The sequence below is a fragment of the Anser cygnoides genome, chromosome 24 (assembly GCF_040182565.1).
Source record: "Anser cygnoides isolate HZ-2024a breed goose chromosome 24, Taihu_goose_T2T_genome, whole genome shotgun sequence".
In the NCBI taxonomy this organism is placed as follows: domain Eukaryota; kingdom Metazoa; phylum Chordata; class Aves; order Anseriformes; family Anatidae; genus Anser; species Anser cygnoides.
Window position 1 is genome coordinate 2023875 of NC_089896.1, and position 22580 is coordinate 2046454.

A 22580-nucleotide genomic window follows, 5' to 3' on the forward strand; every position below is an offset into this window, starting at 1 on the left:
GCTACTTGTTGCAGAAGCTTTTTCATAGTTTCTTCATATCCTCCTCTGGTTTGGGTGTGCAGGAGGAAGGGTCAGGGGAGCAGCACCGCCAGCTGCGCCCAGCGCTCGGGGTGGGGACGCACCAAGGGTAGGGAGTGGTGCGAGGATCTATTTGGGGCTGCTGAGCATTGCCACGAACCCCACAGCCCGCAGTTGCTGTTGTGGCTGCAGCTGAGCACAAGCTCGGCTTTCCATGGAAACTTCCCCGACTCCGAGGACCTGGTTCCCCAGGGGCCGCGCTCAGCTCCGCGCCTGTCGCTGGCTGAGCGCCGTTGGGGTTGTTCTTCCTCCGGCACCGCTCCTCACCCCGACCCCGAGGTCAGCAGCAGCTGCTCCCTCCCGGAGCCCTACGAGGTTCTTGTGCAGCTCCTCGGGGTCCTTTATTACCCTAATTAAGTGCTACAAGGCAGCCCTGCGTCTGTTTCCCATCCCCTTTGCCAGATCGCTTCTGGATGCGTTGAGCAGCCCACCCCGAACGCAGATCCCCACAGGACTCCGACCACGACCTCTGCTCAGAGAGAAAATTGGCCTCTGCTTACTGCTGATCTTTCTTCATTTACAAGCATAAAGGATCTTTCCTGCCCCTGCTGCACTTCAGGGGCTGCTGGGTTTTAACCCTTTTCTGAAGGTTGCCATCAGCATCGCTGGAAATCCCGATTAAGTTCAAAGCACTTGTGCAAAGCCCCTGGTGGAGGGGAAGAAACTTCACATTTTGCAGGATTTTTTTATGTTTTTTTTTTTTTGATTTAGCATGTTAAAACATTTACAACTTTGCAGTAGAACGTGCTACTTGTTGTTTCCATCTGAAATCAGCATTTTCAAAGAACTGGTGCCCAGCACAGGCTTCCGTGTGATGGCTTTCGCCTTGAGAACCGCCTGGATCAACCTGGACTCGAAAAGCGCTCTGGGGGCGCAGATGCTGCCGGAAGGGGCGCGCGGGCTCCAGTAACTCCCCTTGTGTTTCGAGGGCCTTTGCTTTTTTTCTGTGTCAAATGCCTGCAGCTTCCCACGCTGCCACTTTCCCATCACCAAAAGGCGGTGCCCGCGTGGCCCAGCAGTGGCTTTAATCACTTTTCACACCCGTTGCACTTAGCCAAGCGCCGGTTTGGCTTTCGGACGCCTTTTTTCGCCGGGTTTGGGGCCCTGCAGCAGCAGCAGCAGCGATCGCACGGAGCCGCGAGGTTTCGGTGGTGCTTGGGCACCGCGTCCCTGCGCTTTGGGAGCTGCTTGAAGAGCACCTCGAAAACGGAGGGGGCTTGGTGCTGGCCCTGGCCCCGCTCCCCAGCACGGCACTGCAGGACTTCGGGAACCGATCCCGGAGGTTTTGGCCTTGCCCAAGCCTGCGGGCTTCTGCTCCACGCCTGGCCGTGGAGGAAGGATGCGGCTGGCGGCGCTGGCACAGCGTGGGGCTGGGCTGGCACAGGGCCCGTGGGTGCCGGTGGTGGTGGGGGTCCTGCTGGGGACGGGATGGGGACCCTGCGGGGGGCGGGGGTGGCCCTGCTGCCACCACCGGAGAAGGGACGCGGGGCTGAGGGGTGCAGGAGCCCTGACCCAGCCACTGGGTCAGCCACATCCCACCACATCCACCCGACCCCATGGGGCCGGCATCCCCGTGGAGCCGGCGTCCCCACCGCCACCGGAGCCGCGGCGAGGCCGAGAACTGGGGCCGCTGGCAGCGGCTGCCCCCAGACCCCCTCCGGGGACCCCGCTGCGGTGCAGCCCCCCCTGAGTCCCAGCCAAGCCACGGGGCCAGTGCTGGGTGCTCGCCACTGGGTGCCCACCCCCGGGTTCCCGCCTCTGGGTGCCCACCCATGGGTGCTCGCCCCTGGGGGCAGGGGACGTGCGGTGGGGCCGGGGGCAGCTGCAGGGACCGCGGCGGCCACTGCGGGGCGGTGCAGCCTCAGCAACCGGCTCCCGGCCCCGGCTGGCAGCGATGCATCCCCGCGTTATTTATTATTATTATTATTATTATTATTATTATTATTATTATTATTATTATTATTATTATTATTATTATTATTATTATTATTATTATTATTATTATTGCCATTATTGCCATTATTGCCATTATTGCCATTATTGCCATTATTGCCATTATTATTGCTATTATTATCATAATCATCATCCTCATCCTCATCCTCATCATCCCGTTAATTACTGCACAATTAGGAGGGGCAGCAGGGGCAGCCATGCCCCAGAGATCAGGCTCGGGGGCTCGGCCTTCCCCCCCCCCCCCCACGCGTGTTGGTGCAGGAGTGACCCCAGCCAGGGACGTGTCGTGGGTTTTAGCTGATTTTGCCTGATTTCCCCTCTAAACCCAGGTAAGGCCGCTGCTCCCGCCCTGCATTTGTTTACCCCAGCGCTTTGAGTTCAGACGAGGGTTTTGTGATTTTATTTTGGTTTATTTTATTCAGATTTGCACAGAAAAGGTGCAAAACCCGTTAGGGCTGCCCTATAAGAGAATCTCCTTCGTGTCCTTCCCCTCTGCTCCCACCTCTCCCGGGCCCGTCGGGGTGACCCCGTGTCCCCCTTCGGTGCCAGGAGCCGCCCCACGGCTGTGTAAATGTCCCCACCACAACGTCCCTGTCCCCTTTGGGAAGGGGACAGAGGCGGGGTGCTGTGGGGTGACAAAGCTGCCAGCATGGTGCCGGGAAGCTGCACCCCCTGTGCCCCTGTTTCCTCTCCCCCACCTACCCTAAGGCGCCCCCGTGTCCCCTGGGCCCCCCCAATCTGCCCCACGTCCCCCCCATCCCGGTCCCTGCCATCCACCCCTGCATCTGCCCCCAGGTCCCTGCCGTCTGCCCCGTGTTTTCCCCCGTCTGCGGCAGGATCTGTCCCTGGGTCCCTCCTCCGTCTGCCCCTCGCCCCCCCCATCTGCCTGTTGACCCCCCCCTCTCCCCTGAGTACCTGCACCTACCCCTGGGTCCTCCCCCAGCTGCCCCGGGGTCCCTCAGCACCTCCCCGTTCGTCCCAGGTTTCCCCCATCTACCCCTGCCCCCCCCACTTCACCCCATGCCCCCTCTCTGCCCCTGCACCCCCCTCTCTGCCCCCGGGTCCCCCCACTCTGCCCCAGTTTCCCCTACCAACCCCTGTGCCCCCCCAAATGCCCCCATAAGCTCCCCATATACTCCCTGGGTGCCCCCATCTTCCCCATTCCCCTCTATCTACTCACAGGTACCCCCCACCTACCCGCGTGTCCCCCCACCCCCGTGTCCATCCCCATGTGCCCCCTGCCCCCCCCCAACCACCCCTGGGTCCCTCCCATCCTCCCCATGCCCCCCTTATCTGCCCCTGGGCCCCCCCATCTGCCCCACAGCACCCCTCCTGGGTTCTCTCACCTGCCCCCATGCCCCCCTGTCTACATCTGCCCCCCCCCCATTTGCCCCATACCCTTCCAGTCTGCCCCTACATCCCTCCCCATGTGCCCACATGCCCCTCTATCTACCCCTGTGTACCCCCATCTTCCCCCATAACCCCCGTGTACCCTCTGGGTCCCCCCATCTTCCCCATACCCCCCTATCCCCATACCCCCCCCTACATACTCTTCGGGCTCCCCCATCTTCCCCCATACCACCCTATATAATCCCTAAGTTCCCCCCTCCCCCCCCCATCTACCCCCGGGTCCCCCCACCTTCCTCATAACCCCCATATATTCCCTGTGCCCCCCCCATCTACCCCTACTTCCCCCCTATTTACCCCATACCCCCCCATCTACTCCCTGGCTCCCCCATTTCCCTAGCCCCCCACCTCCCCTGCGCTCCCCTATTTACCCCCCACCCCATATCCCCCCAATCCTCCCCATGCCCCCCCACCCCCCATATTCCCCCACCCCCCCATTCCCCCCAACCCCCCCATACTTCCCCCAACCCCCTATTTTCCCTCCGCCCCCCGTATTCCCCCTACCACCCCATGCCCCCCCCACCCCCAGTTTTCCCCCCACCCCCACCATTCCCCCCAACCCTCCCAATCCCCCCCCCAGCCCCCATTTCCCCCACAGCCCCCTCATTCCCCCAAACTCCTCCGCCCCCAATTCTCCCCCCACCCCCCATATTCCCCCTACCCCCCATACCCCTCCCGCCCCCCATATTCCCCCCACCCCTCCGCATTCCCCCCAACCCCCCCATACCCCCCCACCCCCTATTCTCCCCCCACCCCCTATTCTCCCCCCACCCCCCATACCCCCCCACCCCCTATTTTCCCCCCACCCCCTGTATCCCCCCCACCCCCCCATTCCCCCAAAGCCCCCTGTTTTCCCCCCATACCCCCCCGACCCCCCCTCCCCATTCCCCCCCCATTCCCCCCACCCCCCCATATCCCCCCACCCCCTCATTCCCCCCCCACCCCCCCATATCCCCCTACCCCTTATTCCCCCCCCACCCCCCATCCCCCCCCACCCCCCCATTCCCCCAAAGCCCCCCATTTTTCCCCCATACCCCCCCACCCCCTATTTTCCCCCCCCATCCCCCCCCCCCCCATATTCCCCCAAAGCCCCCCGTTCTCCCCCCCCACCCCCCAACCCCCCCCTATCGCCCCCCCATTCCCCCCCCCCCCCCACCGGGGGGCGGGTCCGGCCCCATCCTCTCTGGGCGGGGGCCGGGGCGGGGAGGGGCAGCGCCGGGCCGGCCGGGGGAGGGCCGGGGAGGGGAGGGGAGGGCGGCTCGGCGGCGGCCCTCACCCGCTCGCACACCGCCTCCCGCGGGCGGCGGCGGCAACAAAGGGCCCGTTCCCCGCCCCGCCGCGCCGCCGCTGCCCCCCAAGATGCCCGCGGAGCCGCCGCCGCCGCCGCCCCGGGGCCTCGCGGTGCCGCTGCTGCTGCTGCTGCTGCTGGGGGGGGGCGCCCGCCCCGCGGCGGTGAGTGGGGGAGGGAAGGGGAAGGGGAAGGGGCACCCCCCCCCGCCCCGAGCCCGGGGTGGGGTGTGGGGGGGGTTGGGGGGGTGTGGGGTGGGGGGGTGGTCGCGGATCTCTGTAGGGTGGGGTCCCTGTAGGGTTTGGTTTTGGGGGGGGCGGTTTTGGGGGTGAGCAGGGGGCAGCGCAATAGCTTCAGGGTCCCCCCCCCCCCCCATCACCTCGGTGCTGCCTGCATGCGGGGGCTCTGCAGCCCCCCCCTCCCCCCCGAGGAGCAGCAGCAATACCCCCCCACACCCCTCCCTCCCCCCCTACAGCTCCCCCCCCACCCCAAAGGATGCTCCCCCCCACCCCAAGGGATGCCCCCCCCTCAAAGGGTGCCCCCCCAAGGCGTGTTCCGCCCCCCAGCGCATGCCCCCCCACCCCAAGGGATGCTCCTTTCCCCCCAAGGGGTCCCCCCCCCCCAAGTGATGCTCGCCCCCAGCGGGGTGCAGGCAGTGGTTTTTTTTTTGGGGGGGGGCAGGCAGCCGGGGGGGGGGCCGCAGGGTGCGCGGTGGGGGGGGGGCTGCAGGTAGATGCCGTTTGAAGGTCACGGGGAAACGCGCCTTGAAGCCAGCCCCGAGGGGCGGCCGGGGGGAAAAATCCCACCTGTGCCCGCGCCCTGCTTCTGGGGGGGGGAAAGAAACTTGTGGGGTTTGGCCCCTGCCCCGGCGCTGCCCCCCCCGCGGGGCTGAGCCCCCCCGGACCCCAGCGTTTCCCATCCCCGCGCTGGTCCCCCGGAGCCCGGCTTCCCATCCCAGGAGGATTTTCCAGCCCCGCTCCCAGGAGAGGGCTTTTGGCAGGGGCTGAGGCGCTCCCCGCACCGCTTCCCCGCGCCGCCGCCACGCTCCAGGCACGCTCCGGCCTCCGTGGGGCCGGGGGAACCCCTCTGCCGGAGCCAGCCCCCGCCGGGCACCCCGTGCCCCGCGCTCCCCGTTACGTGGTTCGGTTATGGGAACGCCCTGGGGACCCGGGTGGCTCTTGGGGTGGCGGCTGTGGGGCGATGCTGTGCGTGCCGGGTCCCCAAACGAGGCTTTCCCGGCGCGCGGAGCGATGGTGGCACCGTGCACGGCTCGTTGGGGTGTGGGAGGCAGGCAGGGAGGGAAGGAGGCTGCTTTCCCTGCCTTCCCCTTCCCTCTTCGCGAGGGGAAGAAGTCCCAGGGCCTGGCTGCTCGGTGCTGTGCGACCCGCCGGGTTTAATGCCACGGAGCCCGCCCCGCTCCCCCGGGGGTCCCGGTACCCCCCTTCCCGCCGCAGTGGGCGTTTGCGGGGCGTTTGCGGGGCTGTGGCGGTGGCGTTCGCGTCCCCCCGAAGCGGCAGCTGCAACTTCGGCGCTTCCCAGGGGCCGGCGAGGCTCTGCCGGGCACACACCGGGCGAGGGGCGCGATTTCCCCACGCCAGCGAGCCCTGTGTGCGGCTCCGGGCGCGATGCCGCGCGGTGGCGGCGCACCGGGCATTTATCGCGGTGAATATCACCGGGGAAGAAGGCGTTCGGCCTCCACCCCTGGGGGGCTGAGGGGGGGGGGCTCAGGCCCAGCTTTGGGACAGGTCCCGGTGCCCCAGCGCCGCACGGTCCCGTCCCACTCCCATCCCAGCCGAGGACCCGCTGGACCCATTTTTGCCGCTGGGTGCCCGCGGCGGCGAGCGCTGCGTGCGGCCGTGCCGGCGTCTCCAGCACCCCAGGTGGGAGCGGGGGCGGTTGTGTGGGTGCCTCCCGCCCTCCCCCACCTCGGTGATCTTAATTTCTTCCATTTGGGGATCTGCAGCTGGCGGGTGGCAGTGCAGCCATTTGCTGAGGATAATTAGCGAGGAAGGGCCGCGGGTTCATTAAACGCGAGGCTTGGAGCTGCCGGGCTGGGGGGGGGGTTCGCCGGGGACCTGGGGGACACGGAGCATCCTCAGCTGGAGGGGGCCAAGGCCTCGCCGCTCCCCTGCTGCTCCTCGCCGGCACTTTACAGCCGTCTGGTGGCGTTGGGCAAAGTCTCGCCTGTGCCCTCTCCCCTGGGTCTCCAGGATGGGAGCAATGACACCACACAGCTCCAGTGCACCCCAGCCGCGTGTCATGGGGCTGAGAGATGGATTTGGGGACCCCCTTGTGCATAGGGACAGGGTGACGCTGCCCACAAACCTGTCCTTGTGCTGTTGCTGGATCCTGGTCCCCACCTGGCCGGTGGCATCGGGGCCGCAGCCCGTGCTCGTGTGACACAGCCACGGGGTGCGCACGGGATGCGTTTCGGGTGGAAATCCTCCTTGGGCACGGAGCATCCCCTCCCCGTCACCTGAATGCTGGGGGGCTGGGTGCTCTGAGCCCCGGGTGTCCCCGGGGACACCGAGCTCGGGGACACCGCGTCCTGCCCCCGTCCCCAGCCCGGCGGATGTTTGCTGACGTCCCGTTTTGTCTCCCTGCCAGCGAGCCCTGCCCGCGCCTTCTCCGGAGCAGCATCCGTCATCCCTAACGAAGCAGCTCTCTTGGAGAGGTTTATTAAAATTCAAATTAACGTTTGCACCGCGGAGAGCTGACAAATAACTCCGGCTCCTCCTGGCGCCCAGCCAGGATGGGACCATCAGGGCGCTGGGCTCGGGGCACGGAGCGGGGTCCCTGCCCTGTCCCCCCCCGCTGGGACAGAGCCCGGCTGTGGCGGGTGGGTGGCCCCGGGCTGGGGGAGGCGGCAGTGAGATCCTGGCTGTTCTTGCCCTCTCCCTGCCCCGTGTTGTTGCTTTGGAGCTGGTTCCGTCCCCGCTGGGCAGAGGACGAAGGTTTGGATCTGTTTGGGAAATCCAGGTGGCTTGGCGGAGAGGAGACCCTGCTCATGGGGCCGCCAGCTCAACCCCGTAGCAGCCACCCGAGAAGCCAAGCGTGGTCCCAGGAGCCAGGCAGAAGGGAAAGGAGCCCGGTCCCAGCTGGAAGATGGAGGCAGGCAGGGAAACGGGCACGAGATGGGGGTGAGATGGGAAGGAGTGGGGCCGTGGAGCTCGTTGGGGAGCCCGGGGCTGGGGACGCCGCGCGCGGTGCCGGCATGAGGGCTGCTCGCTGCCGCGAGGGCTGGCGGGCGACCGCTCCTTCCTCCTCTTCCTCCTCCTCCTCCTCCTCTTGTGCAGAGCTGTGGCTTTTGCAGCCAGGGCTGCTTCCTCAGGCTCACGTTAACTGGGTGCTGTGGGCAAAGGGTGGGTTAATGAGCGTTAATTGGTGAAGGTGGCCCCTGCGCGGTGGCGGTGCCACCGGTGATGGGCTCCTGGAGGGAGGAGCGGGTCGGCCTCGTCCCCGTGACGGGGGTCCCGGCTGTGGGATGGGACGAGAGGAGCCCCCGGCTCCTGCCACCCCGTCCCCTGGGCAGGATTTTGTCCTGGCCCCTTCTGGCACCCCGCAGCTTGGGGATCAGCTCGGCACCGTGATCGCTGAGGGCGCGGATCAGCCGTAACCTCTCGCAGGTGCCGGTGCCTCAGGTCCGTGTCCCCACTGGAGCCCTGCCGGGGCGGGTGGACGGACGGATGGACGGACGGACGGACACGTGGTGGGTCCCAGGAAGCAGCCAAGGGCTGTGGATCACCTCTCCCTGCTCTGGCTCCATCGCTCCCAGCCCCACCGGGTGCCTGGGATGGCTCCGGGCATGGGCTGGGTGTTTTTTTGGGGGGTGGTTTATCGGGGGGGGGGTTACGTCCCTGCGCCCCCCGTGGCGCTGGAGACGGAGCCGCAGCACGTGTGCGGAGGGAGGAGCGGAGCCTCGGGAGCGTTTTCCAGCTTTTCCCTCGTCTCTTTGTGCCTTTCCCTGGTCCCTCGATGCGCATTTATGGGGGGGGGGAGCAGGAATTCCCACCCCCCCCGGGAGGACGGGGCTGCTGCCAGCCTCAGCATCCCCGGGGACAGCAGGGGTGGGAGGCAGGGAGCCGGGGCGGACAGAGGGCTTTTTGTGGCGGCACGCAGAGCTCGCCCAGTTAATTAATGTGACATTTACGCCGAGCTCCCCGTGCAGAGCTGCGCGGGGGCAAAAGCCCTTTGTGGCCGGCACCGCGGGGCAGGATGGGGCCCCAGAAGGCGAAGGGCAGCTCCTGGGGTCGCCAAACCCTGCCCAGTCGGAGCATTACCCCCCCCCCCCCAGTGAGGTTTGGGGGAAGAAATGGGTTTCGGGGGGCTGGCACAGGATGCCTTTTGTTGTCGTTGTCGCTTTGAAGGGGAAAGCGTTTTCAGAGCTGGTTATTTTAAAGTTTTTTTTTTTAAAGAAAATGACTTAAGCTAATTCCAGTCCTGGTTAAAGCAGAATGTAACCCGGCTGCGCTGGTGCAAGCAGTGCCCGGAGCTGGGGGACGGCGTTGGGTGGGGTGGGCAGCGATGGGGAGCGCAGCAGCACCCACCACCCCCCTTTTGCACTTCAGCACCGCAAAACGAGCGATTCGAGGCCACAAAATGAGCAATTTGAGCCCTGCCCGCCCTGGGCCGGGACATTCGCTCTGCCCCGGCTGTGTTTACGTCCCCGCAGCTCTCCGCGGCCGCGCTGCAAAACATCTCCCTCCCTCGGAGAGGCTTGGACGCGGCTCAGAGGAGTTATTTCCAGATAAAAATAACAGCAGTGATCTTGGGGCTGCTGCTTCTTTGCTGGCCAAGCGAGAAACGAGGCTGGTTTTAGCGACAAGGGGGGGGAAATCCTTGCTGAAGGATGGCCCCCGTCCACTTTTGCCTCCTACTGTCGGGGTGGAGGCAGCTGGGGGAGGCTGGAGCCGGGACAACCTCGTCCCTTGGGCAGCTCTGAGCAAAACTTGTTGGCAGAAGGGTTTCTTTGCCAAAAAATGCTGTTTTCTGGAGGAGGAGGGGGGAGGCGGAAACTATTTCGTGAGCTGCGTTGGTCGGGCTGAAGAACTGCTGCGAGGAGGGCATGCCTTGCCGAGCACGTGCTCGCCTTGTTGTTTTTTTTAAGTGATGCTCATGTTAGCAAACATCCAAAATACACCAGAGGGTTGTGTTTTGGGAAAGGAGAGTGGGAGTTTTGGTTAAAAATGGTCATTTATATATATATATATATATATATATATATATATATATATATATTTTGCCAGGAAATGTATAACCTTTTTTTTTCCTCTTTTGGAGGCTTTTTGGCGAGTCGCATCACCCGACCTCTAATTTTCCTTCTCCCTCGTGTGTAGGCTGCCCGTGCATTTGCTAAAGGCAAGGGGAGGGTTTCGTGGGGCTCCCCCACCCCCAGGACAGGGCTCTGCGGAGCTGAGCCGGGTGACAGCGGCGGTGGCACTGGGAGGGGGGCATGGGGAGGAGGTGGGGGCTCGCTGGGGGTGGTGCTCAGCCCGCTCCGAAGCCCTGGCTCTGTCCCAGTGGAAAGTGGCGGAGCTGCCAGGTATTTGTTGATGGAAGGGGGTGATTCTGTGCAGCGATGCTCTCGGCTGCGCCTGGCGGAGCGCAGGGTTCCCTTTTTTGGCGCTGCGGCGAGCTGGGACAGACGGAGAGGGGACCCGTGCCGGGAGGACGTCGGGGCGCTTTGGGGCCGGGAAATGCCAGGGTCGTGGCCCTGTGAACCGGCATCACTGCTTCCTCCTCCTCCTCCTCCTCTTCCTCCTCCAGCTGGGATGGGGAGGTGCTGGGGAGGTGCTGTTCCCTCTCCCTGCCACAGGGAAAGGTGGGCGAGCGAGCTGTGCCGCGGGGCTGCGATATGGACCACCAGCTCCTTCTGCAGCGTGAGCACTAATTAGGCTCTAATTAGCCACAGGCGGTTGCAGGTCACTGCCCGAGGGGCTGAGCTGTGCCTTGAGGCTCACGTCCATGCGGTTCCGCCGCTGCCTCCATCCCAGGAGGGCTGCAGGCCTCGGGGGGCTCCCGACGTGTGTTCATCTCCATCACCACCTGTGGGAGCGTGCTGGCACCCACTTGCAGCGGGGCATAAATCGGGGCTCGAGGCACCATGGGCGGTGACCTGGGATGCGGTAGGGTCCTGAGCTGGCCTTGGTGGCTGTGGGATGTCACCGTCCCACCGGGGGTACGGGCGCTGGAGGTGCTGGGACCCGCAGGTGAGCTCCAGGCGCTGCCCCGCAGCACCCGCAGCACCCACAGCACCCGGCTGCCTCCGCTCGCGGTGCCCGGCCTCCATAATTGGTTGTTTTTGTTTGCTCCCGGCACTGAAAGGAGCTGTTTCTCCCCATTTATCAGCAGCTAATTGTTTTGGGTGCAACTTGGTAGTTAGCTGCCTGGCAGGCTGCAATTAGGCTCCGGGAGAGGGCTGCGGGAGGGTTGGCGAGCTGGCTGGGCTCTTGGGGTGTCCCCGTGTCCTCCCGTGGTGTTGGGGTGTCCCCCCACGGTACTGGGGTGTCCCCAGCACTGCTCTGGTCGGGGACCGTTCCCAGCCATCGGCGGGGCTGCGGGTTGCAGGGGCTGCAGTTGTTTGAGTGCTAATTAGGAGCTGTAATTGGGGTAACCCCAGTAAGTCCTCCCTCTCCCCCCTCCTGCCTTAAACTCAGGGCTGAGCTGCTCTTTTCCTGCAGCACCCCCGTGCTCCTCTGAGCCCGGGCACTGCCTGGCTGTGGCACTTACAGCCATGTAGGGCCCTGCAGCAGGGTTCCCAAATGCCCTTAAAGCCACCCCCTTTGCAAGCCCCAGGGATGTGGGCGCACCCCATATGGGGTGGGGGGGGACAAGTCCTGGCCGCAAAACTTCCCCCGTCCCCTTCTTTTCCAGGAGGAGGAGGAGGGAGGTGAAGGCTCTTTTTGTGGCAGTGGAAGCGGGGGAACCCATCAAGTGCCAGCCTGCGTGATGCGGGGATCGGAGGGGCATTTATGGGCTTGCGGGGGCTACCAGGGGCTGCATCGTCCCCAGCAGGGCACTCACGTCCCTGTGGATGCTTCCCCTCAGTGGCAGCGCCGACCACATCTGGAGCAGATGAGGCTCCTCGCGTATTTTTGGCAGAGAGGGGACGAAGCCCAGCCAGGCTCTGTGTGTGTGCAGCATCCAGCCTCAGATGGGCTCAGCCTGGGGAGGAAATTGGATTTATCCCGTCCGCAAAGGGAGCGCAGCTGGGGCTGACGGAAGCAAGAAGGGCTCCGCGTCCTGCCTCTCTGCTGCCGGAGGAGTGAGTTTCTGGGCTAAAACCGTGGATTTTGGGGTCTCACCGGGGCTGTCTCCTTGGGGTGCTTTGGGCATTTGCGTTTGGTTTTGCTCTGGGCTAAAGTCACCGAGGAAGGGCTGTGGGCTCCTCCGTATCGCCCACGGCACGACAGCCACTAAGCATCGGGACGGAGCAGGATGGGTGCTGAGGTTCTGGAGGTGGGGCTGTGCTCCCCGGTGGATGATTTTTGGGGACCAGGCAGGGTGCTCCCCCCTGTGCCTGCCTCCCTCCTGCAGGCACGGGTCAGATCCTGCCCTTCCCGGTGCGATTCCAGCCGCTCCCATCCCACGTGGCCGCCGTCCTCGGAGCTCGCCCGCGGCTATAAATACCTCGGAAAGCAGCAGCCCCCCGAAGGGTTTGGGCGCTATATATAGTTCCCTGCAGCAGAAAGACATCTTGCGTGGAGGCCGGGCGGTGGTGGCACCTCCTGCATCCCTCCAGGAGGAGGAGGAGGAGGGGATGTGGCCGGGCTGTCCGTGTCCCCTGTCCCCATGCCGTGACATCTCCGGCCGGTGGCACCGCCGCGGCTCCACGCCGCCGCTCCGCTTGTGCCAAGCATCAGCACGAGTCTGACGTCTGGGCGGAGAGGAAAGGGGCATAAAACATTTATAGCCCTTGAAAATCGTCAAGGAAATGTCTGTCTCGGTTAAAATAGCTGGAGCAATTAGAGGGAGGGGGAAAAAAAAAAAAGGCTCGGTTTGTGTGTTATTGCAGCCCGGCTCTTTTCCAGGCATTTCCCATCCGCAGGGGCTGCAGCTCCCCCCTCCCCGTGCCCTGGAGGCAGGGGGCAAGGTCCAAGCCCAGCTCTCCCACCCCCAGCAGCTCCAGGCCTGCAAACCCAAGCTTGGGTCTCCCCCGGGGACGTGGAGAACCCCCCTGGGCTCCCCGGGAGGTGTGAATGTCCCCAGGACAGTGCCTGCTGCTGCCTGGCCGGCGGGGCCCTGGAAAGCCGCGTTGCTGTGCCGCTGCTGGTCCTGCTGAAGTGTGGGGAAGTTGGGGGGGAAAAAAGAACCTTTTATGAGGACGAGGTGGCCTGCTGGGACACGAAACCCAGGGGCTGGTTGGAGTTTCAGGCTAATAAATGTCCCGACTTTGTTTGCTTTCGCAGCGTTGCGCCTTTCCCGTGCAGTCACAGCTGCTCACTGAAAACCCTCAGTGTGTGAAAACCTCCTTCGTTTTCCTTCAGAAACCAAAACCTGGGCTCCGTTTCCTTCCCTCTGTGGGCTGTGAGCTCCTTGGGGCCGGGCCTTCAAAGCTTTGCCAGGCAGGAGCGGCGCTGGGGGCCACTCTTGGCAGCGCTTGCCCGGCTCTGGCGTCTCCCCGCTTTGGTTCCCCTCCCGGTCTGACAATTTGGGGGCTGTGGCGAGGAGAGCTGCGGGTCTCAGGAGACGGCGAGGCCGTGTCCTGGCTGTGGTTGGCGTGGGGACGCTGGTGTCTGCCACCAGCCCCCCTGGGGGGTGCTGGTACCCAACCCACGGGGGGATGCTGGTACCCGACCCCGCGTGGGGATGCTGGCGTGTTTGCCGATTCATTGACCACCCACCCTCAGAAAAAAGATTTATTTCTTCCACTCTCTGCCCTCTCAGGCCATGACACAGAGGCAAGCCAGGCAGAATCCATCTCCCCTTCCTCTTGTCTCGTCCGCTCGTGCTTTCAGCGGCCAGGCACTAAAGCAAACAGCTCTGGGTGTGGAAAAGAGCCTCCGATGAGGGACGCCGAGGAGCAGCCTCCTCCTGCAGCTGCTGTTTGTTCCTCACCTGCTTCCAGCAACTCAAGCTGAGAGCGAGCTGAGATTTTTTTATTTTTTTTCCCCTTCGATAATAAGTTTTTCTTCAACAGCAGAGGCTGGGAGCGCCGCACAGCTCTGAGTAACGCCAAATGTGCCGGGGAGGGGGCTCTCCTCCGGAGGGCGAAAGCTGCTCGGAACCTTTTTGCTGCTGGAGAAACGCGGAGCAGAAACCTCCCTCCTGCCCGCGAGCAGGGCGATGCACGGCGGCAGCAGCAGGTTACGGCTATTTTTTTTTTTTTTTTTAATGGCAAAAAGCAGTGCTCGTATGGAAACCGGTCGCTTTCTGTGGTCCTTGAGGGAAGGAGCGCCCCAGAGGCACCGCCAGCAGCTCCTCGCTCCATGCTCTGCTGTGTGAAGGATTTAGCTGAGCCCCCGCAGCTCGTGACACGAGTGGGGCCGGATCCTGAGCTCCCTTGTTGAACGCCGCGGATGCTCGGAGCCCCTCGGTCCCTGCCTTTGGGTACCGGTGCTGGGGAGGCTCAGAGGGGCTGAGCTGAGCCCCGTTGCCCCCGTGCAGCCCCCCCCCCCCCCCCCCCAGCCGTGCTTTCCAAAAGTAGGTCGTGGCCGTGCTGGCGTGCAGGCTCCGTCCTACATCTGTAACTTGGGGATGTAACGCAGGGATGCAACCCCGGGCTATTTATGGGGCTGCGGGATCAGGCGTCTCGCACCGCTGCCCCCTCGCCCCAGGTGCGCCGAGCACCTCCGGCGGCGTTTATTTCCCATGGGGTCTCTTTTCTCCTAGTGACACAGCCCCCCAAAAAAATTAAATAAATCCCCTTAAAGACGCATTTGCAAAGCGCGGAACCCGCCCAGGCTCCTTTCCCTCTGCGTCCCCGTCACTGAAAACCATCCGTGTGTCCCCCCCCAACCCCGGGGGTGCCCCTTTGTGCCGGTGCAGGATGGGTGCAGCTGCCCTCCCGCGGGCTCGGGTCCCTCGGGGAGCGGCGGAGGGCTCGGGGCCGCTGCCCGCTGGGATTCGGCAAGCGCGGCATCTTCCTCGCCATCCATCGCCATTTCCATGACAACTCCGGGGAAGGTGGGCACAGCTCCTTCCCGCTGAGCGTCCTGCTGCTGGGGACAGCGGGCAGCAAAGCACCCCCCCCGGATTAATTATTCCTAATTATTCCTGCAGTTTGGGAGGGGGGCTCTGTATAAAGCTCCGAGCAGCAAAGCTGCGTGCAAGAGGCTCTGCTGCATTCCTGATTCCTCGTTATTAGGAGGTTCGTTAGCTACGGCTCAGCACGGGAGCAGGGTGGGAGGGGCAGCGGGGCTCCGGGAATTGAGCTGCAACAGTTTTAGGAGCAGGTACGGGACGGGTCTCGTGGCATGCTTCACCCAGGACCCTGGTAATTTTTTTCCTTTAAGAGGTGCTTAAATGTGGGATGGACAAAGATGCTCTCCTTGCCCCTCATGTTCCTTTTTTTTTTTTTTTTTTTAACGATTTTCTTGCCTTTCTTATGCTTGCTGCATAGCCTAGACCTGGGTGCTTCCTGCGTCCCCCAAACGGTGCTGGGCCCGCTGGTGTCAGGGCCTTCTGGTGGCTTTTAAATAACCACAATTAAGCCAAGCCCAGAAAATGAAATGGTATTAAAAAAAAATCCCACAATTGCTTACTGTGGCCGTTAAGGCGCTTTTTGCTCTGTGGTTTTGGCAGAGTAGCCTCGGGCACGCGCCGACCCCGTGCCCCCTTTTGCTGAAGCCCCGGGGGGGGGTGTCCTGGATGCGTTTCAGCCCCTGCAGCACCCACCTGCGCTGCGTGGCCCCCAGGCTGCGTCCCCCACGGGGCCAGGAGCTGTCCCCGTGTCCCCAGAGAGCCGTGGTGACGGGGGGGCAGAGGTGTGGGCTCTCCGAGGCAGGCGTTTGCAACCCCTCGTCGGAAACCTCACGGAAAGGAGGTTGGAAGCACGGGTCCCACGTCCCACGTCGGGTGGGTAATTCCCCCCCGTGCCCGCACGTTTCCAGCCCAAACCTCGTCCCGCCAGCAGCAGTGAGGTCATTTCGGGCTCCCCGGCGGCGCCAGAAAACAATTGCTCATTGTGCTCCCCGGGAAGCGAGGAAGGGGATGAGGTAGTGCAGTTAAAGTACCGGGATGGGCTTGCTGGTGGCTGCCCGCTCCCCACCCCGCATTTAATAATAAGCTGGCCTTTGGGTTTTCTTCTTGCTCCTGGCCTTCCTGGAAGTGTTTTCCTGTGCAGGGAAGGCTTTTGCTCCATTGGGTCTGCTGGGTTTTGGGGCTGGACCCCCCCCCCATCTGGTTCCCAGTTGCATCTCGGCGCTGGGAGCCCGGTGCACGGGGGCGAGGGCTCGGGGCGGCGCTCGGCTGGAGCTCGGCGGCTCGTGCTGCCGTTGTGTAGCAGGGGGCTGCTGCCTGAGCAGGCAGCGAGCGGCAGCCTCGGCGCTTGGCTCCTTGTTGCAGCCGAGCCGAGGCTTCAGGTCAGCGGTTCAGGGACGAGGGGCAACGTCCCCTTCGTTGGGGGGCTGTGGAGAAGCTCAAAGTGTGAGCGAAGAGGAAGAGGGTGTGCGGCGGCTCCCAGGATCTGTGCACCCAAATGATGCTCGGAGGGTGCTGGGCTGGGTGCACGGGGCGGGGGGGGGGGTCCCGAAGGGTCCTGGTATTGGTGAACGGGGCTGTGGGGGCTCGGCTTCGAGGGACAGGTATTTATTTGTCTCCTCGAATTTGGCCCTGGGGAGAGCATCTTCATCTCCACCTCACCCAACCACCTGCACACAGCTCGGTCTCGTGTTCCCCACACATCACCCATTTGTTTCCCCCTCCACGTGCATCACCGTCGGGATGCAAACCCCGAGCCCCGGGGCTCCGAGCCCCCGTGAGCTGGGGGACCAGGGCAGCATCACCCCTAGCACCGGACACGGGCTGTTCTTACATCCCTCTCTTTAGGCTCCCGTGCTGCAGCTCTCCCTCCACGGCTCCCTGCTGCCCTGGGGGAACGCTTAAAGCTCTCCTTCCCCCCCCCTTAATTAATGGAAACCGTGCAGGTGTTTAATAGCAGCGCCGGCTGACCCGTATTCTGCACGCTGCGCGTTGTAATTAGGAGCGGAGCACACAGACGGCGCTCCCCGGTGTGGCAAACCCTCCGTGGCCGCGATTTTGGGGGAGGACACCGGGGGATTTCGTAATCCACGGTGGGAAACGTGGCAGGCACGGAGCGAGCCCAGCGCCGCCTCCAGCCTCTTCCAGCAGCTCCCATCCCCTCTGCGCCATCCCGAGGCATGGACCGGGTGGGATGCGTGGTGCTGGGGGGGGATTAAGCCTGGAAAAGAGCAGGCAGGCATCAAATCCGCCTTGCTGGCATGGGGCAGGAGGGTTATGCAGCTCCCGGGGGCTGGTTTCACTCCAAAGTATGCGGGTGCGTGGCCAGGGCTCGCGGTGGCCTCAGCTCCCTGGCTGGGGACAGGGCAGGTGCCGGCCCTGCAGGGGAACGCTCGGCCTCGGGAAGCTTCCCCGTGGATTTTCCCTTGCCTTGTCCCCCAGGGTGGGGATTTACCCCGAGCCCTTCCTCCTGCACCCTCCTCTCCAGATTAAAGCTCCCGCCAGATTTGCGGTTTGGTGCCAGCCCTTCAGCTTGGGCTCTTCCTACCCCCTGCGGATTTTCCCTCTGGGAGATGAGGTCCCGGAGCCCTCCTCGCCCATGCTGGGCAGGATTAGGCTCCTGAGCCATCTGCTCCCTGCAGGAGCAGCCCCGGCTCTGCCCCTGCCTTGCCACAGCCCCTGTTGGGGACAGGGGCAGCAAACCTTTCGTGGCCGTAATTAGGGACGTCCCACGTTGGGGACGTGGTCTGTGGGTGGCAGGGATGGGTGCTGGCGCTGGGCACGTTCCTGCTTGTGGAAACCGAGAGGGAAACACCCTGGGCACATCTCCCATCCACATTTCAGGAGGGTTTGGGTCCGGCCCTCCTGCTGTGGCTGGGGATGAGGTGGAGAACAAGGACACCTCTCGACGGGGAGCCCTGGGAGGATGCTCCGGGGTGGCACGTTGGCTCCTGCCCCACTGCCCCTGGGCGCGTTTCAGCTGTAATTAATTAATTCCCTGTAATCCTGCTGGGCTGGCTGCGGGCAGCGCCCCTTCACCTGGGGCCGGCGGGCACCGGGGGCTGGCTGCGGGGAGCAATCGGCTTACGGGAGATAAACCACGGGGACAGGAGGCACCGAGGGAGGGAGGTGGTGGGGTCCAGGGAGGGAGGTGAGCGGTTGGGAGACTTGTAATTAGGTTTTGGGGCCCCCCGAGTGACATCGGCATCCCCCCGGTGACACTGGGCAGGTCACCCCCCAGGGGCTGGATTGTCACCGTTGCCCACCGGGGACATGCCCCGTGCAAGGCTCGGCTGGGGGACAGGTGGTGATGGCTGCCAGCACTGAGAAGCATCTTTTGGGGGGAGGGAGGAGCAATCTGAGGGGGGATCGCAGCATTCCTGACCTCCCCAGGTGAGGCCTGGCTGTGGGGTCCCTGCTCCTTTGGCAGGGAGCGGGGCCGGGCACAGCGAGCAGCTGAGCGGCCTCGAGTAGCCAAATATCCTCCGAGCGTCCTCCGAGCATCCTTTCAGCATCTTCTGAGTGTCCTCCAGCATCCCTGCCGCAGCACGAACCCAGCACGCCCGGCAGGAAGGAAACCCCGCACCCACTCCCCGGCGTTTGGCCGAGCCGTGCCCAGCCCCGGTGGCTTTGGGGCAGCTCCCAGCCCGCTGACGCTGCAGGGCTCAGAGCTCCTCGCACCCTGCTGGGCTGAAACCACCCCGCGATGGGTGGAAATGCCCCGACAGAGACCTCCCGGGGTTCCTCCCATGCAAATATCACCGCCCTGAGCAAGGATGTGGGCTGCGGGTCAGAATCTGGGCACGCGCCGTGCGGCTCTGGGGACCTCGATGGTACCTGGGGAAGAGCGGAGGGGCTTGGCTGGGCTGAAGGCTGGGGATGGAGCCGGGCTGAGCACCACCTTCTCGTGCAACGCCCAGATTTCCATCCTTGTTTTCATCCTGGCTGGTGGAAGCCTGCTTTCCCCACCCCTGTGTTTGCTGCACCCTCCTGAGACGTGTCCCCGTGGACGCCTCGAGTGGCAGCGAGCCCTGGAGGTTGCTGACGTGGGGTGCCAAGAACAGCGCCGTACCTGCACGCCTGCGTTGTTGGAAGTGAGCAGGGAGGGGAGCTGGGAGGATCGCAAAGCCCAGGCTGCTCAGTGCCAGCTGGGTGTTGGGGTGCTTTCTGGGGTGTGGGGCTCAGGCTGATGCTTGCGGCTGCAGCAAGGGAAACCCGCTCGTCCCTGGCGATTGCTCGTGGTGATGCTGATGGCAGAGGGGTTTTGCAGCCCAGCCAGGGCTTTGTCCCGTGCCTCAGTTTCCCCTGGGGCAGAAGGGGCTGGCGGTGGGGAGGTGCCTTGCGTGGAGGTTGGGTTGTGGATTGCTGGGGAAAAAAAGATCCTTCGATCATCTGATCCTTTGCTGCTCACTCATCGCAAACCAGTTGCTCGCTTCTGCCACGGCGTGTGTGCCCCAGTGGTGTAATTTTAGCATTTAAGCCTCCCCAGGTAAATCCTCCATTTATTACACCATGAAATCCACCCAACGCAGAGGCGCTGGGCTTGGTGCTGCCCTCCCCCGCGGCACGCACAATCTGCCGGGAGCCGGCCGAGGGCTGCGGTAATCCCTGCGCTCGCAGCCTTAATCCCGGCTCTGTCCCTCGCTGAACCGAGGGGGAGCGAGCCCAGTGCTCCCAGTTTGCTCTCCAGGAAGCACTGGCAGAGTGATGGAGCCGAAATCTGCTGGAGCAGGGCGAGGGTTTGTGCAAGCCGGAGGGGTGCCAGCACCCAAATGTGGGTCCCCTGCGGTCCCCACCCGCACCAAGCGGCCAAAGAGGACCCAGACACCACAAGACAGATGCTTGTGGCCAGGTCTAGGCTCTGCCCGTGGCTTCGCAGTGTGCTTACACCCAAATTTTGCTGCTTCCTTTGCTGCAAACCATCCCCAGGGGCTATTCCAGCACCGGTTTGGGCACCCAAGATTTGTGCTGAGCCACGTACCGGTCTGGGAAGGTCTCACCGCTGAGCACAGAAGCAAACTGGGACAGGGAGGCAGATTCTAAATACAAATTTTTGGCTTTTAAAATATTTTTTGGCTGGCCAAACGTTGGGCCAGCTGTAACCTTGTCGCTCCTCCAACAGCAGCCTGGGCACGGCGGAGAGGTCGGCGCGGTGGTGGCCGGGTGGCCGCGGCCGTGCCAGGAGAAGGATATGGGCACGGGAGGTTTGCAGGGAGAGGTCACAGCTTTTATTAGAGCAACTGATACAGTTGGGGAAAAAAATACTCCCAAGCAGATAAGCTTTTGGGCTCACGGGTCCTTATTTGGGTCCTAAATAGAAACAGCTAAGTCAGATCACGGGGGCTATTTGAATCAATTTTAGAGCTGGAAAAAAAAAATAGCGGTGCACTGAAAGTCTGTTTGTGGGTTGCTTTGCCTGTCGTCTTGGCTTTCCCCTGTTTTTTTGTTTCCTGGGGAGCCCCGTCGCTGCCACAAGCGTCGGGTTTGATGCGTGCTGTCCCATGGGGCCGCAGGCTTTGGGAGCGCCGTGCCTCAGTTTCCCCTGCGAGCCAGGCTGCCCCCACCTGGGCAGCTCCCTTGGACTTTCTCAGCGAAGCGGATGCCTCGGGTAGTCTGTAAGCCCTTTGTTTTCTGCAGATTTTCAGCCCAAATCAAGGATGTCAGCCAGGAAATCAATACCAAAATGCTGCAACAAGTCTGTGGCTTCGCTCTCATTTTTCTTGATACTTTTTTTGCAGCAGATTTTGGTCCTTGAAGAGCAAGCGCCTCTCAGAGACCGGTTCGTTCTGAGGTTGTGGGGCCGGGCTGGATGCCCCGATGTGTTTTTAGCCTGGAAATCGGTGGTTTTGGGAACCCCGTGCTCTTTGGCAACCTTTTGGAGGCACGGAGCGTCTCTAAGGAGCTGCGTGGTGCTTGGGTGCTGCTGTGACCACGGGTGATGCCCAGTCCCACTGCAGGGCTCCTGCTCTGCTCATCCCCCCGCGGGACCTCCCATGAAGGAAAGGCGACGGAGCAAGGCCGTGCCTCAGTTTCCCTCTCCCCACCAACACAGCAGGATGCTTTTCCTCTTGCGTTGCATTCACTGCAGGCAGCGCGATGACAAAGACCAGCTCTGATGCCTGCAGCCTCCAGCCCCATTCCTGCCCGTGCTCCCGCTGCTCCAGCAGTTTATTCCCCGACAGAATTAAATACCCGCTGTGATTGTGGTAATATCCCACACGGGCTCTGGGAAGAGGGTGAGCAGCAATCAGGGCACTGCTGGTGGTGGGGTTAACCTGCAGCACCGAGAGCATCCTCGTATCCTCCCCTCCTGGGCCATGCAGGGTCTGTCCCAGGAGGGTCTGAGGCAGCTTGGATATTTCTTTTCTTTTTCTTTTTTAATCTTTTTATTTATTTATTTATTTATTTTCCCTGAGCTATGGGGACCATTGAGTGCATCGCTCTCCCAAAAACACCGCTTGCACCTCCTGCAGGGTTTTGCCCCAGGCCCAGTGATGCCACCTCAACCTCGTGAGCATCCCGGCCGGGTGGGCTGCTCTGATGGTGCACAGCCCAAATTTAAACCCTCTCCCAAAGCCCCAGGGCCAGAGCCGCGTGTTAGGAGATGCTGCCTCGAGGATGCTGGTTTTCCTCTCTCCAGCGCGGTGTTGAAACGCTGCCATCCCGTTTAGTGTATCAGCCGTAATTATCGTTGGAAAGGCAGAATGGAAACGGCTTGTTTAGTTACATTTCATTAAAAGGACTTCATCTGGGGGCAGGAAACAATGAGGCTTAGGCTGTATAAATATTTGAAGAGTGCTTTCCAGCAACGTAACCCCTCGTGTGTGCATGCGAGCACGCACGCGCTTACAGCCCTGCTCACACACACACGGAGGGGAGAACTTGAAACGTTTCCCATCGAGTGCCGAAATCCTGAAAATCCCCCGTGCCTGGTGAGGACTCAGCCGAGGCTCGGCCACAGCTTGGGTCACTTTTGTCCATCGGCAGAAACTTTGCTCGTTTCCAAGGCTCGAACCCTCCTGCCCGTTTATTTACACAGTAAAACGAGCCCGGCGGGGATGGAGGCGCTTCCTGGGCAAGGTAACCAGAGAAGGCAACGCCGGGGTCAAGACTCCGCTCTCGGTTGTGTTCGGGAGTTTTCCTTTCATCTGGAAACCTCAGCCTCCCTGGCGCGGCGCAGAGCCCGGGCGGTTGCAGACGGGGTCCCTGGGGGCCGCCTTTCGGGTGGTCCCCGCTGCGCAGCCCCCCGCCATCCCCCGTGCTTTGCAAAAGGGCAAAGTTTCACCCAGCGCTTGAGCATCTCCCGTGTGGGGAGGTGCCTTCTGGGTTTCTTCTACTTGCATTTCTGTTATTTTTTTGTTGCACGTCACGTGAGGTTGCTGAAAAGCACGATGCGGAGTGGGGAGCGGGGCTGGATGGGCCGGTGCCGTCGGAAAGGAGATTGATTGCATTTCCAGATGAATAACTGCGGCAGATAAAGTTCAGGGCAGATAAATATAGCCTAACGGCTCTTTGAGCGTGGACTAGAAAGAGGAAATACCTTTTTTTTCTTTTTTTTCTTTCCCTAAATCGAGGAGCTCCGGCGGCGATCTGCTGGGGGTGGGAAACGTCTGTCTGCTCCTGAGCGCTTCGCGCAGAGGGAGGCGGGCTGCTTTCGCAGCCAAAAGGATGCAGCTGGAATGAATTTCCCAGCTGGGATGCGCTGCTGTCTGGC

At 62.9% G+C, this 22580-nt stretch overlaps 1 protein-coding gene across 3 annotated transcripts in view; it reads left to right on the top strand.

The window, feature by feature from the left end:
- The first annotated feature begins 4700 nt into the window (after positions 1-4700).
- SDC3 (syndecan 3) overlaps positions 4701-22580 on the top strand; it is a 31363-nt gene continuing 13483 nt past the window's right edge. Inside the window, exon 1 of one of the 3 annotated variants that reach the window (XM_066982384.1) lies at positions 4701-4890. In XM_066982384.1, the coding sequence (XP_066838485.1) occupies positions 4798-4890 (93 nt within the window). In that variant the 5' untranslated portion in view covers positions 4701-4797. Of the gene's footprint in view, positions 4891-7735; positions 7867-11864; positions 11991-22580 lie in introns of those variants that run through there. The other 2 variants (XM_048073236.2, XM_048073235.2) reach the window with 2 other exon arrangements.